At 33.3% G+C, this 19,697-nt stretch overlaps 1 protein-coding gene across 1 annotated transcript; it reads left to right on the top strand.

The window, feature by feature from the left end:
* Positions 1-15,025: 15,025 nt before the first annotated feature.
* On the top strand, positions 15,026-16,241 carry LOC145805202 (uncharacterized). The gene is made up of 3 exons (XM_082900264.1): positions 15,026-15,092; positions 15,617-15,737; positions 15,797-16,241. The coding sequence occupies exons 1-3, from the start codon at positions 15,026-15,028 to the stop codon at positions 16,239-16,241; spliced, it is 633 nt and encodes a 210-aa protein (XP_082756390.1).
* The last annotated feature ends 3,456 nt before the right edge of the window (positions 16,242-19,697 follow it).

The following is a 19,697-nucleotide window of genomic DNA, read 5'->3' as shown; positions in this document are numbered from 1 at the left end:
CAAATGGACTATGAATTATTATTATTTTTTTTAATGAGAAATGTAGACAAGTAGTGAATAATAAAAAATAAAAGTTAATTTAAAAACTATTTTACAGTTTATTCAACAAACACCACTCAGCAACTTAAATCTATAATCCAACAGTTACACCAAACAGGTTAGCAGTTTCTGATTAAAATTATAATTTATAATCTGTTAAATTATAATGTATAATCTATTTTAACAGGTATACCATGTGAGAACCTGAGTTTTTAGACAACTAATTAGTTTTATTAATAATAATATTAAATCAGTTAATAGTGATTATTAAATTATCGAATTATAATGTTAATAGTATCATGGTTAATACCAATATTAGATTCCTTTAAATAAAATTATTTATCTTCCTGTGAAAAATAAATAAATAAAATTCGGTAGCTAAAGCAATTGTGAAAACTAAATAGATTAAATTAATAGTAAATAAGCTAGTTAGAGTTGCGTAGGAAGAGAACCATCCAGTTAAAATAATAATAATAATAATAAATAAATAAATAAATAGATAAAAAAAGGTTATATATATATACTAATATTTTATTGGAGTCAATTTCAATTCAATTCCAAAAAAAAAAAAGAAAGAGAAATCAAAATTTATTTTGAGCTGAGGAAATTGGCCCAAGCATGCCAATGCATGCCTTTGCTTCCTGCCACACTTCTAAGGCCTTTCCTTAGGCTTGTAGGATGTGTTATGTACAATATGTGCATGCTCTTCTCCAACAACAAGCAACCTCGTTAGAAGAAGCAAGCATGCCTTAGGATAGAAATCCAAGCCAATAGAAAATACTGGTGAAGATAAAAAATAAAGTAGAGTAATAGAATAAACAAATATAATTTAAACACCAATTTCCCCTTTACAATGCCTACATAAAAACTCCATTTCAGCCACCTTAGAAGGTACTGTTGGAAAAATGATTTAATATAGGCATATTTTTTAGCTCAATTTGAGTGGGCCCCAAACGTCTTTTGGGGTGGGTCCGAAGAAGTGTGGGTCCGAAGAGGTGAAGTGTTCCTTGCCGCGTGGCAAATCACACGGTAAAGACGAAACATCAAAACCATTTTTGAGTGAATGGGAAGTTGACGTCGTTTTCGAATCTAACATTAATTTTTTTAGATAAAATTCTTTTGAATTTTTTTTTAATAAAAAAATTATTGTGGGAATTTAATTTAAATCTAAATTCAAATTTTTGGGTTCCTTAGTGGTTTCCTAAAATTTGTCAAATAGATTAATATTTATATTCCAAATAGGTTTTAATAAATCTATTCCACTATTGGCTTTATTTGATTAAACTATTCATATAGTTTAAATAAGAATATTCCAACAGTTTGAATATTTGTTTGCAAGGGATACATTTTTCAATTAGTTTGAAAATCTGTTTGTATAAATATGTTCAAAAAGTGCAACGGATACTTTTTCAAAAAAGGTTTGAAAATATTGTTCCAAGCAAACGGTCAGATCCTATTTCAAACTGTACCTGTTCGGATTCCTAAAGCACCTGTTGACCTTGTTTCATACCTGTCGGGGCTGTGTAAATGTTGCCTATATATAGAGCCATATTCCAGCAGTCTAAACATCCAAAAAATTCAGTCTGATGATTGTCCTTTTGCTGTCCTAAATTCTGCATTGGTGCATTATTCTTCATTTTAGTATTAGAATAAAATTCAGAGAGTTAGAACACAGGTTTTGTTCGCCGAACAAATTGTTTGGAGTACTACTACAATTTGTGAAGATCATTGTATCCTGGGAGATAGACGCCACTGAACCGTAAGTACCGTAGCGGGGCGAATTTGTCTTAAGGACAGAGTGTCACACACTCGACTTGGTCTTTTAATTTTTGTTTGGTTCAACAAAATAATTTTTGTAAGTTTTATTTTATTTTGTTTGAATTATTTCAAGTTATTTTATTTTACATAGAAGATTGATCCAACAATCTTAAGACAGATTCGAATTATTCTGTTTACAGAATTTTTCGTTTGTTTCCCTTTTTTCATTCTTTGTAAATAATTTCGGAAGAAAATTATTTTGTGTGAATTTACAAAATAATATTCTGGTTGGAAAAACAAATAGTGATTATATGCTATTTGACAGATAGTAGTAATATACTGTCTCTTTTCTTTGACAACAACTAGTAGTACGATACTGGTGTCATTAACAATTCAAAATATATTTTTGTAGAATTTTGTCAGAAAATTAATTTTGGTTTTTTAGAAATTATTTTCTGAGTTTTCATTAATTAAAATTCTGTTTTCAGTATTTTAATTATTGAAGTGTTACTGAAATTAAATTTATGTGTGGAATTAATTTGGTTAAATAAAATTTTATTTTATTTCCAAACTAATTGAAAAATAAAAGTTATAATTTTTATTTCTTTTATTTTTACAGAATTTATTTTTCTGTGTGGAATTATTTTGGTTAAATAAAATTTTATTTTATTTCCAAATTAATTGAAAAATAAATTTATATTTTTTATTTCTTTTATTTTACAGAATTTAATTTTCTGTGTGGAATTAATTTGTTTAAATAAAATTTTATTTTATTTTCAAATTAATTGGGAAACAAAAGTTACATTCTTGTTTCTTTTATTTTTACAGAATTTAATTCTGTGAACTTGGTTTAATTTTCTGTGTAGTATAAATTCTAATTATAATTTTGTTTTATATATTAGAATTGATGGCTACTGAAACGAATGCCGAAACAAGTACTACTGTGGTGGCTGCAATGACGCCAACCCCCTCTCCTGTGATGACAGTACCAATAAATCATGGAGAAAAGTCAGAGAAGTTCTTAGGAACTGACTTTAAAAGATGGCAACAGAAAATGTTGTTCTATCGTACAACTCTGAACTTGGCTCGTTTTCTCCGTGAAGATGCTCCTATCCTGAAAGAGGATGAAACCAACCGGCAAGTGGTTGTTGCGGTTGATGCTTGGAATCATGCCGATTTCCTTTGCCAGAATTACGTCTTGAACGGACTTGACAACACATTATACAATGTCTATAGTCCAATCAAGACAGCAAAGGAACTTTGGGAATTGTTGGAGAAAAAGTACAAAACGGAAGATGCCGGTTCAAAGAAATTTGTGGTTGGCAGATTCCTGGATTTTGTAATGGTTGATTCAAAAATTGTGATCAGCCAAGCTCAAGATTTCCAACTCATTCTGCATGACATTCACGCAGAAGGTATGTCTCTCGGTGAATCCTTTCAAGTTGCTGCCTTAATTGAAAAATTACCAAAAGGTTAGAAGGAATTCAAGAACTACCTCAAACACAAGCGCAAAGAGATTTCTATGGACGAGTTAATTGTGCGTTTGAGGATTGAGGAGGACAACCGCAATTCTGAAAAGCGGGCTGGTAAGCTTCCTATGGAGTCTAAGGCAAATGTGGTGGAACATGCTTCAAAAACCAAGAAACGAAAGTCTTTTGGAGAAAGTTCATCACAAGGCTCTAAAGGGGGGGATAATAAAAAGTACAAGTTTAATGGCAAATGTTACATCTGTGACAAAGAGGGACATCGGGCCAAAGATTGCCGTAGCAAAGGCAAAAGCAAAAGAAGAACAAGCAAGAAGCCTGCTCAAGCCCATATGGCCGAAGTGGACAAAATTTCCAATGGTGTAGATGACATCAATCTTTCTGCTGTTGTTTCTGAGGCAAATCTTGTCGGAAATCCTAAAGAATGGTGGGTGGACACTGGTGCTACTCGCCATATTTGTGCCGACAAAAAGATGTTCACATCTTATTTTATAGTGGACAATGGTGAACAACTTTTTATGGGCAACTCCTCAACTTCCAAAGTTGAAGGACAAGGAAAGATTATTCTCAAGATGACATCAGGAAAGGAACTCACTCTCAACAATGTGCTGCATGTACCGGACATTCGCAATAATCTTGTTTCTGGATCTTTGTTGAGTAAGAATGGGTTTAGGCTAGTATTTGAGGGTGATAAGTTTGTACTTACAAAGAATGAGATGTATGTAGAAAAAGATTACATGTCTGATGGCCTTTTCAAGTTAAATGTAATGACCGTTGTACTCTCAGTTATTAATAATACTACATCTTATTCTTACTTGCTTGAGTCTTCAAATTTATGGCATGGTAGACTAGGACACGTTAATTATGGATCTTTGCGTAGATTAATTAATATGGAATATTTACCTAAATTTAACATTGATTCAAATCATAAATGTGAAATTTGTGTTGAGGCAAAATTATCTAAAACTCCTTTTCATTCAATTGAAAGAAGTACGGAACCACTTGAATTAATTCATAGTGACATTTATGATTTTAAATCAATTCAAACTAGAGGTGGGAAAAAGTATTTTATCACTTTTATTGATGACTATACTAGATATAGTTATGTTTATTTAATTCGAACCAAGGATGAAGCTTTGGAAACTTTCATTCAATATAAAAATGAAGTTGAAAATCAACTTGGTAAGAAAATCAAGAAACTTAGAAGTGATAGAGGTGGTGAATATGAATCACCTTTATGTGAGTTTTGTAAAGAACATGGAATAATTCATCAAACTACCGCTCCTTACTCACCTCAGTAAAATGGAATTGCTAAAAGGAAAAATAGGACTTTAAAAGAAATGATAAATGCCATGTTAATCAGTTCTGGATTACCTTAGAACTTGTGGGGGGAAGCAATACTTTCTGCTAACTATATACTTAACAAAGTACCCCGAAAGAAAGTGAATCAAACACCTTATGAATTGTGGCATGAAAGAGTACCATTCTACAAATACTTAAAAGTGTGGGGGTGTTTGGCTAAAGTGGCTATTCCTAGTCCTAAAAAGACTAAGATAGGTCCTAAGACCATTAATTGCATTTTCATTGGTTGTGCCAAGAATAGTAGTGCATATCGGTTTTTGATTCATAAATCAGAAAATACTGAAATGCATGTAAATACTATTATTGAGTCTCAGAATGCATCATTCTTTGAACATGTATTTCCAAAGAAGACTGGACAAGAGACTAGTACTAATAAAAGATCTTTTGATGTTATTACTAGTCAGGATCAAGAACATGATCAAGAACAAGAGTTAGATCAAAATGAGGAAGAGAAACTTAGGCGTAGTAAACGTGCTAGAACCTCAAAATCTTTTGGTCCAGATTTTCTAACATATTTGTTAGAAAATGAGCCTTTAACTTTTAAAGAGGCTATGTCCAGTCCTGAAGCTCCTTTATGGAAAGAAGCTGTTAACAGTGAAGTTGAATTCATCTTGCAAAATCACACTTGGGAATTAGTGGACTTGCCACCAGGTTGTAAACTTCTTGGGTACAAGTGGATTTTCAAAAGAAAATTGAAAGCGGATGGATCAATAGACAAATACAAGGCAAGACTTGTAGTCAAAGGTTTTAGACAGAAAGAAGGTCTAGATTACTTTGACACATACTCACCGGTTACTAGAATAATATTCATTAGAATGCTAATTGCCATTGCATCTCTATACAATCTAGAAATTCATCAAATGGATGTTAAAACCGCTTTTTTAAATAGTGAGTTAAATGAAGAAATTTACATGGAACAACCAGAAGGGTTTTCTGTTCCAGGAAAAGAAAAGAAAGTGTGTAAATTGGTTAAATCATTATATGGTTTAAAACAAGCGCCAAAGCAATGGCATGAGAAATTTGACAAGGCAATGATGTCAAATGGATTCAAAATTAATGAATGTGACAAATGTGTTTACATTAAAAATACAGACAAAGGTTATGTCATTGTATGTCTTTACGTAGATGATATGCTCATCATTGATAGTAATAATGACATGATTAAAACTACCAAGAAAATGTTGAATAAACATTTTGACATGAAGGACATGGGCATTGCTGATGTAATACTTGGTATGAAAATTACCAAAACATCAGAAGGATATGCTTTGTCACAATCTCATTACATTGAGAAAATACTCGACAAATTCAGCAAAGATGATGATCATCTTGCTAGAACTCCTGTAGATGTTAATTTGTATCTTTCTAAGAATGTACAGGAAAGTATTTCTCAATTAGAGTATGTCCAAATTATTGGAAGCTTAATGTACTTGATGAACTACACTCGCCCAGATATAGCTTATGCAGTAAGTAAATTAAGTAGATATACGAGTAATCCGGGAGTAGAACACTGGAAAACAATTATAAGGGCTCTAAGATATCTCCGATTTACTCGTAACATTGGGCTTCATTATACTAGATATCCAGCAGTACTTGAAGGATACTGTGATGCAAATTGGATATCAGATACTAGAGACTCGAAGTCCACCAGTGGGTATGTCTTTACTCTTGGTGGGGCGGCTGTATCTTGGAAATCTTCCAAACAGACTTGTATTGCTAGGTCTACTATGGAATCTGAATTTATAGCTTTAGACAAAGCAGGGGAAGAGGCAGAATGGCTTCGCCACTTCCTTGAAGATATTCTAATATGGCCAAAACCGGTGCCTGTTATATGCATACATTACGATAGTCAATCAGCTATAGGTAGAGCACAGAGTCATATGCATAACGGTAAGTCACGACATATTCGTCGTCGCCATAACACCGTGAGACAACTACTCTCTAATGAAATTATTTCCATAGAATATGTTAAGTCTAAAGATAACATAGCGGATCCACTAATCAAAGGGTTAGCAAGAGAGTTAGTTGAGAATTCATCGAGGGGAATGGGACTTAAGCCTATTAAATAAGAGTTACCACAACGGCAACCCAACCTAGTTGACTGGAGATCCCAAGATCTAGGTTCAAAGGGACAACCGAGTTGTGAATGACTCAGAAGGATCACTGGGGAGTTTATCTCTTACCCATTTCTTTGATGAAATAGTGATGTCTACAGCGGTTTAGGTTAAGTAATACATTTAATGATTCTTATATCTAGGTAAACCTAGTGGAGTATGGCAGGATATTTTTCATAAGAATCACCTATGTGAGTGTGAACTAGGCCGGTTCTATAAGATTTGTGAAGGGCTACAAGTCTTTAAAGCACTCATGAAAGACCAAGTTGTTCAGGGCCAAAATGAACATAATAGTGAGAACTAAACTGTGTCTGGAGATATACTGTGAGAGTTCTATTGTCTTGGTTTACACAAACGGCTGAACAGTTCAAGACATCATGTTCACTGGTTAGCTAGTAAATCCGATAGTGTCTCACAAGGGAAGGTTCAAAGCCAAAAGCTACCTATCCTTTGTAGAATATTTCTGATTTCTGTACTCTCTGTTTTAGATCATGTTGTTGCATTTTCTCTCCGTCAAATTCCATTCATGTGGGGGATTGTTGGAAAAATGGTTTAATATAGGCATATTTTTTAGCTCAATTTGAGTGGGCCCCAAACGTCTTTTGGGGTGGGTCCGAAGAAGTGTGGGTCCGAAGAGGTGAAGTATTCCTTGCCGCGTGGCAAATCACACGGTGAAGACGAAACATCAAAACCATTTTTGAGTGAATGGGAAGTTGACGCCGTTTTCGAATCTAACATTAATTTTTTTAGATAAAATTCTTTTGAATTTTTTTTTAATAAAAAAATTATTGTGGGAATTTAATTTAAATCTAAATTCAAATTTTTGGGTTCCTTAGTGGTTTCCTAAAATTTGTCAAATAGATTAATATTTATATTCCAAATAGGTTTTAATAAATCTATTCCACTATTGGCTTTATTTGATTAAACTATTCATATAGTTTAAAAAAGAATATTCCAACAGTTTGAATATTTGTTAGTTTGAATATTTGTTTGCAAGGGATACATTTTTCAATTAGTTTGAAAATCTGTTTGTATAAATATGTTCAAAAAGTGCAACGGATACTTTTTCAAAAAAGGTTTGAAAATATTGTTCCAAGCAAACAGTCAGATCCTATTTCAAACTGTACCTGTTCGGATTCCTAAAGCACCTGTTGACCTTGTTTCATACCTGTTCGGGCTGTGTAAATGTTGCCTATATATAGAGCCATATTCCAGCAGTCTAAACATCCAAAAAATTCAGTCTGATGATTGTCCTTTTGCTGTCCTAAATTATGCATTGGTGCATTATTCTTCATTTTAGTATTAGAATAAAATTTAGAGAGTTAGAAACCAGGTTTTGTTCGCCGAACAAATTGTTTGGAGTACTACTACAATTTGTGAAGATCATTGTATCCTGGGAGATAGACGCCACTCAACCGTAAGTACCGTAGCGGGGCGAATCTGTCTTAAGGACAGAGTGTCACACACTCGACTTGGTCTGTTAATTTTTGTTTGGTTCAACAAAATAATTTTTGTAAGTTTTATTTTATTTTGTTTGAATTATTTCAAGTTATTTTATTTTACACAGAAGATTGATTCAACAGGTACACGACTGAGTAAGGGAAGAAGGGAAAGAGTAGAAAAGAAAAGAAATAAAGAAGAGGAGAGGGTGCTTGGTGGTCACCAATTCAAAACAAATTTTTGAGAATAGTTTGTAAGAAGCTCTTGAAGTAAGAATACTCAACATCTATCCTTCCTTATATATATATATATATATATATATATATTTTTTTTTTTTTTTTCACTAAATCTATACATCAAAAAAAAAAAAAAAATATACACAAGAGTATGCATGGTTAATATACAATAACTCAATGCATGTTGATAGATTGATGATCTTATGATTATATGATTTCTATCCTTCTTGCAAGTGTGGATTAGATAGTTTAGCTACTGATTTTTCTTCGTATGTGTTCAAATATTCTCTATTATTTGAATTAGTCTTGCATGCTTATGAATTTGTGTTCATTCTTCATAAATATTATTTTTATCTAATCCCTATCACCACTAATGAAAGTAAATATGAAGGTTTATAGTTTCACATGGGAATAACAGCAAGAAACAAATTATTTTAGTCTTGCATGTGATTCATGGCGAATACAAGGTGTGATTTTCACAAAATACTGAACTTCCAGCAAAATAGATATTTAATCTATTTTGAATAAACTCAAACAAACTCATAAGAATACTTTAAAATTTTTTGAAATTACTAGAGTTCGTTTACCATGTTCTCATGGTGCTAGAATAACGAAAGAAAAATTATTTGACAACGTTTCGTGGTCAAAACATGTTTTTAACTTCATTGCTGTTTGGAGGCAGCAACAATGCTGACTTTACCAGGTCACTGTTTATTCTACAGAATGAGTTTTCAAGTGATTCCAATTGGAAAAGTTAAATTTTTAAGTTGCCTTTCAAATGCCGCTAGTTTCATAATTTTTTATGAAGTATCGAGAGGGAAACATCAATTTTTCCAAAATGTGACCGAATCTGTCCAGTTTTCTTATAAAAATTATTTGACTATTTTCCACTAGTTTTCAGTCTTCAAACTCTTCTGGAAATATGTTCTAAACTCAAAAATTTAGCAAACCGTTCTGACCATGCCTCTTTTCGACACCGTTTGAGGCCCTTTTTTTTATTTTTCGAACGCAGAACACTTGTGCTGGAGGTTAATGTAACTCACTGTCCCAGAAAACTAGTTTTCTTCCAAAAATTATTTCTCCATTTTAAAATCATTTTTAGCCCTAGTATTCTTCTCGAAGTATTTTCCTAACTCAATGAACTAGCACCAGTTAAACTATTATAATGGTTGAACTTCATTTGGTATGGATTTCATATTTTTTTTGTTTGATCATACAGTCCTAAAAGAAAAAGTGTGTGAATCCTTAAGAAATCTTGTGTTGATTCCTAAGGCATTCTATCACATTTATTTTGATTGCCATATATGATTGTTGTCACGACCCAAACCCATCCCTATAGGTTTAGTATCGTAACCGGCCAGTAATCCTTGGATTACCAAAGGCCTTTGAACTGATTAACATAATTAAGGGGCTGGCGGAAGCAAATATATAAATATAATTATCCAATGAGCTATGTTGACTTATATAAAACAGAATATTCAAATCTTTACATACATATCCAATAGTCAGCCTTGCATTATACCCACACACATTAAAGCAGCTTGAGTACAGCCAACAAAATAAACAAGTCAAATACATAATTTACCGGAACTCTTAACATTCGACATGTCCGGAACCTCCACGTGAGGCGCAATGGTTGGCTGACAACAGAACACAGATCCAAACAAAAACCCTTAGGCTCGATCTCCAAAGTGTCCACCTATACATATATATACACACAGTGAGCTAAAGCCCAGTGAATAACATTAAGGTAAAGAGGTTAGTGAACAAAATCCGAACATATCATAAGCGTAAAACAGATCATAGTATAAGCATTCTCGTATCTGAACATAATAATGGCACATCCCATAGAACACATCACACATCGTCTTCCGACTAGAGTAATCGGTTCCGGATACCGATTAAACACATATCACCACAATGAAGTGGCTAATAAGATCTCGTAATCACATGTATGTCATGAACCCGCATTACATGCCGTCCTCCATGACTTGGGACTATCTATGGATGCCATAATAGATTTCAATCATAGGACATTCGTTCACGTAAACAATATCATTTCAGAAATCATAACTTGTTTGGAACATAATTCATATCAACATATCTTTACAGAAATGTTACTCACAGTGATTCTCGTAAACGGTCAATTAATCCTCAGACGTTGACCTACAAACACAAAAGTACATAACACAAACATATTTTATCATTACACATGTACTTGGCCATCGCGGCTTAGCTTTCTTTACATTGATTCTTGTTCTTGCTTAATGCATTGTTTAAAACACACACTTGTAATTTCTTAACTTAGTACATTCATTTCTTAGAGTGTTTTTACTTCATAACCTCATTACCATGGCTTAATTAAGGCTTAGGAATGCTAAAGATGCAATGAGAATGCCAAAAATATGAGTTGAAACACTTGGTCAATTTTTTGAAAACATGGTCCCCGCTCGAGCATAGCTTTCCTCGCTCGAGCGGACATACAAACATGTGAGGGGTTGCTCGAGCAAGGTTTCCTTCGCTCGAGCGGTCTGCAAACTTGGAAAAAGTGTTGGTTGGTCTCAATCTACGCTCGAGATACAACTTCCACGCTCGAGCAGATCAACAATATGCAAAGGGTTCGCTCGAGCGTCCAAGTGGTCGCTCGAGCGGGCTGTAATAGCCTGCAAAACTACTGGATGCACGAAATGTCCGCTCAAGCAGCAAATCCCCCGCTCGAGCGACCTTTAAAAATTCTGGGTTTCCAAAACACTTGGAAAACTCAATGCAAATTCAATGGCAAATTCATGGATGGCTTGTTCAAAACACTTGGAAAACTTTTCTAAATCACAAATATGTGATCATTTACAAACCCTTAGCTCAAAACTCATGGATTTAGCAAAAATTAAGTTCAAAACTCACATGCATGTATGTTTCATAAACTCTCATCCTCAAAGTCCATGTTCATAGTAAAATTAAGCTCCAAAACTTCCACATATATACAAAACTCTTTCTTAAAACATGATTTAAAAGGTAATAAGTGATGATTCAGACATGCATGAGCCAATTATCTATAATTTCTACATGAAGGATCAAAATTAAACTTGATATGGCAAAACCCAACATGCATGTAAACTTATTTCCAAAACTCATCAAATATGGAATTTACTTACAAAACTTGATCTAATATGCATGCATGTTAATTTCATGGCCTAAACCCCCCATGAATGACAAAGCTTGTGATCAAAATGATGATTTACTACTCACATATGCACGCATGCATGAATTGCAACTCAAATCTTCATTCTAAGCTCAATATACACATTTAACCTCATAATCTTGATGAAATCTCATGCTAGATGACTTAGATTCACAATTTAGAGATTGCATTCTTACCTAGAGTCATCAAATTCTCTTGTCCTTACACAATCTTGATGAACTTAACACAAAACCTTCAATTCCTCTTCAATCTCTTCCTCTCTCTCTCTTTAGAATTGCACACACTCTCTCTCTCACTCTCTCTCTAAAATGAATCTTAGAATTGGAGAGTTCTCTTTCTTGCAACAATTAAAGCTCTCACCTTCAAGGTATTGTAGTCTTTCTATTTATCACAACAAGTGGCATGCCTGTTTTTAGGCAGGTTTTTATGTGATGATGTAAGATGCAGTTAGACATTAGTAGACTTCATTATATCTTGAGGCTATGTGCTTGGAATCAATTTTCTCAACAATCTAATAAGATTGGTGGGAGGATTTTATCATAAGGCGGCAATGTAGTGCGTCATGACGTTATTGAAATTGCTTTCTTTCTTTCTCCCCCCCCATTTTTTTAAAATATTCATATTTTTTTATATATATATTTACTTCTTCACTCCATTGTTTTAGCCTACTAAAGCCTTTGGTTGATGCTCAGATGAAGACACAATAACTAAACTGAAAATATGGTTAGTACTATGTTGCTTGGAATGCAGATTGGTTCAGTACAAGGAACGTTGATTGGAACATGTTGCACATGCTCTTAAATGTGGTATGTTTAGGGTAGGCTTGGATAGATCACACTATTAGAAGAAAAATTTCTAGGAGTATTGTGGATCTTTTTCTTCATTTTATTTGGCGAAAACCTATTCTAAATTTTAGTCATTATATTTGATTTTTTCCTTGTAAAGAAAACATTCAGGAAATAAATAGGAAATTTTTTTGGATTGCTTTGGATTGGTAAATTTGTCACATGCAAGCTCATTATGACTAACCTTATGTAACTGAATAAACCTATATGGTTCTTCCCCTAATTTTATTTAATTTTTTTTTTAATGATTTTGACATTTTTTATTTTATTTTAAATATAAAGTTCCCGATTCCTATTATAATAAACTTTCCTTTTACAATACACACTAGAGTGCATTTTCCTCTAAGATGGATGGTTATGTAATCATCTAATTATCTTGTGTTATTTGTGTCGTTATTGTTATGTTCAATCGAGGTTGCCTCATGTCATTTTGCGTCATGTTATAATACTCATCCACATTGACTTGGCCAAATTGAAAACCACCAGTTCTTTTGTGGAATTGCGTGTGTCCTTGCTTGATATCTTATCTATGCAAAGCCACTAAGTTAATAGTAGTGTTTAAAATATTCTCTAGCAAGCTTGCATTCCAAACCTGTACCCACTCCAAATCCAATTTAACTCAGCTTCTGTTATTCCCAAGCGTACCCCACTTAACCTTATCTCATTCCTATCTTAATAGGGTAGGGCAGTTCAGGTCTGCCAGTTGATGCTTTCCTTGCCCTCCTTTGCATCTATATCTCTCTACATTTCTTGGAATTTAACGCCACATTTTTCTCATGTTGCTTGGAATTTAATAATTGCTCTTATATATATATATATATATATATATATATATATATATATATATATATATATATATATATTCATTTCAACCATTTACATTATTCTGTATAATTGTTGAGTGCAAGCACATACTAGCTTCATTTTTGTTAATTTCCGTGCCTGTTTACTATAACACAAATATCGTTTTTGAATTCCTACAATTATCAAATTTTGTCCCGCACTAATTATTGTGCATGGACTAAGTAGTTAACTTATATTATCAGATTGAATAAGTCAATACTGGCTTCATATATTATGCATGAGTGTAACACATTATTGCTCTGTATATCGCTATCTAATAATTAAATTTTTTGCACATATGTTTATATATTTTGATTTACTTTTATGTTTGTTTGTATTTTTATATATTTTGAGGTTAATGTGTATCATAAGGTCAAAAGCATTGATACGGTGCATGATATAGAAAGTCCCACATAGTTGCAAACATTTTGAGAAGTATTTTTAAGTTTGGAAAGCAGTTTCAGTGTGATTTGTACATTCACATTTGCTCTGTATATCACTATCTAATCATTAATTTTTTTTTTTGCACATATGTTTATATATTTTGATTTACTTTTATGTTTGTTTCTGTTTTTATATATTTTGACGTTAACGTGTATCATAAGATCAAAAGCATTGATACAGTACATGATATAGAAAGTATCTAGAGTCATAAACATTTTGAGAAGTATTTTGAGTTTGGAAGTATGAGTATTAGTGTGATTTGTACATTAACGGACTACTGTATCTTTTCTTTCTCTTGGTATTTTATATTGTAGATCCTTATTAGCATTTTGAATCCACATCTTAACCAAACCTAATGTTTCCTTTCTTACAAGAGTGGGTTGATTGCATGATATTGGTGGTTTGACTTTTTGTAACTGTTTATCCACCATAGAATTTATCAGAAAGTGGGACATTGCAGGAGTTCATTTATTTTTAATTTTAAAATTTGATGGAAAAAAAATGTAGTGTTGAGAAAGCTTTAGAGTTCAGAATATTTTTATCCTGTTGCTAACTGTTTATCTTCTGTTTTATTTTATTTTCTTTCTTTTTCAGTTGATTCAAAACTCTCCATTCCTTATGGTTTTTGTAATTGTTTCTGTGGTACTCTGTCAATTATATCCAAAATGTGTTTTAACATATCTGTCAATCCTAGTTTGGTCTTTGTATATATATTGACATACGAGGACCCACACAGACTGAACAAGTATGGAATCGCATTTGTATGCACATACAAATGTGTAATCGCAACTTTATGTATTTTTACTTTTTCTAGCTCCCTGCCCTCTCCTAAACTAGAATCAGTTTGTTCTATATCTTCATCTATTCATCACTTGCTTCTTTTTAGGAGGCTTGATTTTGCTAGAAATGGATTGATTTTCTAGAAACTTGTAGACAATTGATGGTGCATAATATAAATATTTATTTGGAGATTCTTAATTGTTCGATAGTTCTTTCTATTTTACATTATCATCGATAAATGCATTATACATACATTAAATTCTTGCAAAATACTTCCAGTGAATATAATTAAATTAACGATGTTTCTTTTTTCATTTGAAGATATTCTTCTTATTCATTTATGATGTCCCAGGTACCTCAAATTGGGCCATCTGAAGAAGAGACGATTTAGCTGTCGTGTCCAGTACCTGAACCATAATTTCCAACAAGCTCAAAGAAGGCTGATCATCCGAGTCGAGTTTCAGTTTTGGAAGCTCTATTTATGGAAGATGTGAACGTAATATCACCTGGTTCAGAATGCTTTGAGAGAGTCAATGTTGATCTTCATGGTAACCCAAACAAAAACTTTTTATTCATTTACTAGTGTGTTGGAACTGTTGGAATTATGGTCATTGCATCTAATTTGTTCTGTAGGTTGTGTTGGCTAGGCCCATATACAAAAGCCATGATGTTAACAAATGATAACAAAAAATTCATTGCAATATTGGGACATCATACAGTTATACACATGCTATAGGTGCAATGGGTTAGCATTTATCTTATACAGTTAATGAAATACCCTTCTGACTTTTAATGAGTAGTATAGTGTAAGCAACATAGAATCTAGCCCAAAATGGTATGATTCACTAGCTTTATACCATTTATCTTGGATTAGGGTACATGAATCTTTGTAAGCTAAGTCAATTTTTGATCTCACATTTTTTTGGCTTTTAATAAGCATAGATCAAGTCCATTCCATATACTACATCGGTCATTGTACGATAAATTCCATATACTACATCAGTCATTGTATGATAAACTATAGTTTAACTACTCTACTTTAATTTCTCTTTTTGTTCTTTGTTACTGGTAGGGCTTCCAATGCAGCTTAAGCTACTCAAGATGGAGTCTGGAGCAAATGCAGATGGACTAATGCTTACACCAAGTGACAAAGATATTGGCCAAGATTTGTCTCGGTCTCCAAGGATAATGAAGTATTTAATGATGAGAGTTGGGAATCTATCTATCTAGCTGATGTGCTAATCTACGCTAGATATGATGATGCTGACCCCGACACTTTCGTGTCAACATGGTACTCTCTTGATTGCCCTTTGGACCCTTGTTTATTTGACAACGTCGAGAAGAAGTATTCCAATGAGACAACGTCACTGAGGTTTGAAAGGAAGCTCCTGTTTGACCGCATTAATTACTTGCTTTTTGAAATGTTCTATCAGTTTGTCGACCCACTCCCGTGGGTCAAGCAGCCAATAGGGAAGGTGGGCCTTACAAGGCAGAAACATGGGATTGGTTACGAGCTGCATAAGTTGTTAGCAAGTGAAGAGAAGAGCATGCATGAGGACGTGACAGAGAAGGTGTTGGATAGTAAGATGCAGTGGCTCGATTCTGGGGATGGCGTGGACGCGATAGGTATGGAAATTGAGAAATTGTTGATGGATGACCTAATAGTGGAGGTTGCGAATATGTTAAGTATGGATTAGAACTTGATTTTAGGTAGAGCTACAGACAAATGAATGGAATTAAACGGAATGGAATAGTAGGTGGAGAAGATGGGAAATAAAAGATTGAGAAAAATACTCGATGTTCATACCATATATTAGCATATGTTTCTTTTTTACTGTTAAGTTTAGCTGTTGTAACATTTGAGTTTAGTAAATCTTTATGATTGAGGATGTTTTAGGATGAAAATTGTGGATGAATATAGGGTCCTTGATCAAGTTTAGTTTTTTTTTTTTTTTTTTTTTTTCCAATAAATTCATAGATTCTAGCGCTACCTTCATGTTTTAATAATTCTCAAATTTTTATTTTTGAAAAAAAGGGAAGAGAGACATGGCACACTCTATCTACTTTGTTTTTTATGCAATTACATGTCAAATTGAATAATTTTGGGTTGAAAATCTACCATTGCTTTTAAAAATATTTTCTAAGTGGTTCACCAATTTTGTATGATTCACTCTAAAATGGATTCAGTTGGTTGAAAATCTACCATGGCTTTGAAAAATATTTTCTAAGTGATTTACCAATTTTATATAATTCACCCTATAATGGATTCAGTAGTGAAGTCAATTGAAAATAACTTATGCATAAAAGAAACATTAGGTCTATGTTGGACTATTATGTTACATGATTGATTTAATACTAATTTGAGCCAGCATTCAAATGAAAAAAAGAAGTTAATTATACTTTTGATCCCTGTAGTTTGATTCAAATTTTATTTTGATTTTTTATACTTTAAATCTAATTTTAATTTGGTTATTTTGCTTAAATTGGAAGTTAAAATGAATGATTTTGCATTTATCAATCGTACAAAACATTAACCAAATTTGAATAGAGGGATTAAATTGAAATTTGACTTAAAGTGTATGTTTCTTTGTTATTGTTTGTCTAATTAATTATTTATGCTTCTAGTGTTCACCTCACTATAAGCTAAAATTTTGATTGGAGTAATACTATAAAATAAATAAATAAGAATAAATTTTAATAGTTGTGGATAACCTACTTGTTGTTGTGTTTTTAAATAAAAGGTTGCAATTGTAAAAAAAAAAAAGAAAACAAAGAGCACTGTTCCAGACGTTCAGGTAGACGGCAAGCCAATATTTGGTATTGGTATATATAGATGGGTTGAGGACACTTGAGGGCATTATAGGCATTTTAGTGTTTAGCTTTGATGACATCAGCAGGTTCTGTGAAGTGTGTAAACGACAGTCAAAAAATGAGAAAATCTTGACATTGTCAGATAAAGTAGGGTAGATTATTGTAATTATTGAAACTACAGGGGAGATCTCTGTATTTGTCAGAAACCTCAGGGGAGGTAAGTGTAACATACCCAAATAAATTTTGTATATATACTTAAGGATTAATTTTGTCATTTAACTAACTAATTTAGAAGTTGGCTATGTCCTCCCATTTCTATCCCACACCTCCATGAGTTATCCCATATATTAGGGATTACTAGTTCGACCGGACTATTAGTTCGGCTTTCACTTTTTTAACCAAACATTGGACTATCCACTTTGTTAGACATGGAGTCTAATCCCATACATTAATCACACCAAACAAACACCCCTTGAGATTGTTTGGTATAGTTTATGAAATTGTTTATATACATGTATATATAATAATTTAAAAAATTTGCGTCAAAGTAATTAGTGCAACTTTTATAGTTTATGAGACAGAAATAAACTTGAATAATTTTTAAAAGAAGTTGATTATTACAAAGTAGTTGAACTTGCTAGAAATTGTAACAAAGAGACTTATAGATAACATGGTGTAATGATCATAATTTGAGAGTATTGAGGTCTTTTAATCTACTAATTTGAACCTTTTTCAATCAATTAATTTTGTATTACATCCCCTCATGAGACTCAATAGTCTTCTTAAATATAGAGCATGAGAAAATTGTCAATTCAAAGACTCATTTTTATATTTGAAGTTGGAATTTAGAATTGACTCGACACAAGTCTGTTTTGGAAAGTAAGTTAAAAATTAATTTTTTAATTTTTTTGACTTCTTTTAAAAAAAACATATAAAAAAATTAGAAAAGTGATGTGATTTAAAAAAACCAAAAAATAAAAAAGCTAACTTCCAATCAACTTCCCAAAATAGGCCATAGTTTAATCACATGATTTTATACCCCAAACTAAATACAACAAATAGCTAAGTCTTTTCCAATTTATTTCTTTCTTGAGTTTGAATCATGTTCTTTTCTGTTTCTCTTTGACTTGTTTTCTAGATTCTTGCCATTGCATCTTTGTTTTAGTGCTTAGTTTTTAGGTTTGGGATTTGCTTAGAAACCAAACACTTAGGTAAAACTGAAACCTACTTACAAATGAGGTCTTTAGACCTATACCAGTCACTTTTTCACAAAATCTTGCTCCAACTTCACTAAGCCGACATCATAGGTATGTTCAGGTGGAGGGTAGACACCCCAGCCAAAATAGAGTATTTCCAACAAGAGTTCTCCATCCCATACGACGTTTAACTCAGGTTGGCTGGAGAGGAGGAATCTATCATGCCTGATGGAGATTTCATACCCTTCCCAGTAGTTGCCTTCATAGACTGTGGACTTAGGTTCCCCTTAAACACCCTCTTTAGGGAAGTCCTCCACTACTACAAACTCAACCCTATGCAGCTAGCCATCAATTCCTGTAAGGTTATCAACGGTATAATCGCCCTAGCACGCTGAGAAAAGGCTAGGATTACACTAGCTGATATCCAATTCTGTTACACAATGTGTGGCCTTAAGTTTGAAAAAGGCTACATATATTACCTCAAACCCAGATCCACCGCCTACAAACTAATAGCCGACCTCCTAGACTCTAACAAGGGTGCTGGAGATAATTACTTCATTGTCTCAGGCAACTAGGAGTTTGCGCCTAATGACGATCTTCATCTTTATCCTCTGCACCGAATAGTTTTTAAAAAAAGTGATGGTAAGAATGGAGTCATCCCATAACCTTCCCTATTTAAGATTCATCAACTCATTTGTTGATACTAATGTTTACTTCTTTGTTTTTGCAGCTCTTCCTCGGCCATCAAAGGACTTTCACCAGACCTTCTTCCCAAACCTAGATCTAAAAAGGCTACTGGGCTTGCCTATTGAAAAATGCAAGGCCCTACTACTACTCAATTACATTCCGACCTACAAGTCTGTCCTTCTTGACGTTCCCCGCCGAAGCAAAACTCCTCCTTCTACTACAACTCCACTAGACACTTCATCTCTAAGGCCAGACAAGGCCTCTACATCTGATCCTGCCGACCAGCCATCCACTTCTGCCCCCCAGCTAATTCCTTCAACTCAGCGTTAGTGCTGACACCGAGCTCTTGCTACCGCTCCAGCCAGCAGAACTTGAAGTAGAAGATGCTGAGGTCTTGAGTTCTTGGAGGCCAACCCCTCAAATTCGCCTATTGCCTTTTCGGCAATTCGTTTTGGCACC

The sequence above is a fragment of the Camellia sinensis genome, chromosome 13 (assembly GCF_055761805.1).
Source record: "Camellia sinensis isolate YWXY chromosome 13, ASM5576180v1, whole genome shotgun sequence".
In the NCBI taxonomy this organism is placed as follows: domain Eukaryota; kingdom Viridiplantae; phylum Streptophyta; class Magnoliopsida; order Ericales; family Theaceae; genus Camellia; species Camellia sinensis.
The sequence above is the reverse complement of the archived record's forward strand: the minus strand, read 5'-3'. Positions and strand labels throughout refer to the sequence as shown.

Bases quoted from the DNA above. Each gene is read 5' to 3' on its own strand.
- LOC145805202 (XM_082900264.1), top strand. From the start codon at position 15,026: ATGGAAGATGTGAACGTAATATCACCTGGTTCAGAATGCTTTGAGAGA. The intron at 15,093-15,616 runs GTAACCCAAACA...TGTTACTGGTAG, and splicing joins AGTCAATGTTGATCTTCATG to GGCTTCCAATGCAGCTTAAG. The intron at 15,738-15,796 runs GTATTTAATGAT...AATCTACGCTAG, and splicing joins CGGTCTCCAAGGATAATGAA to ATATGATGATGCTGACCCCG.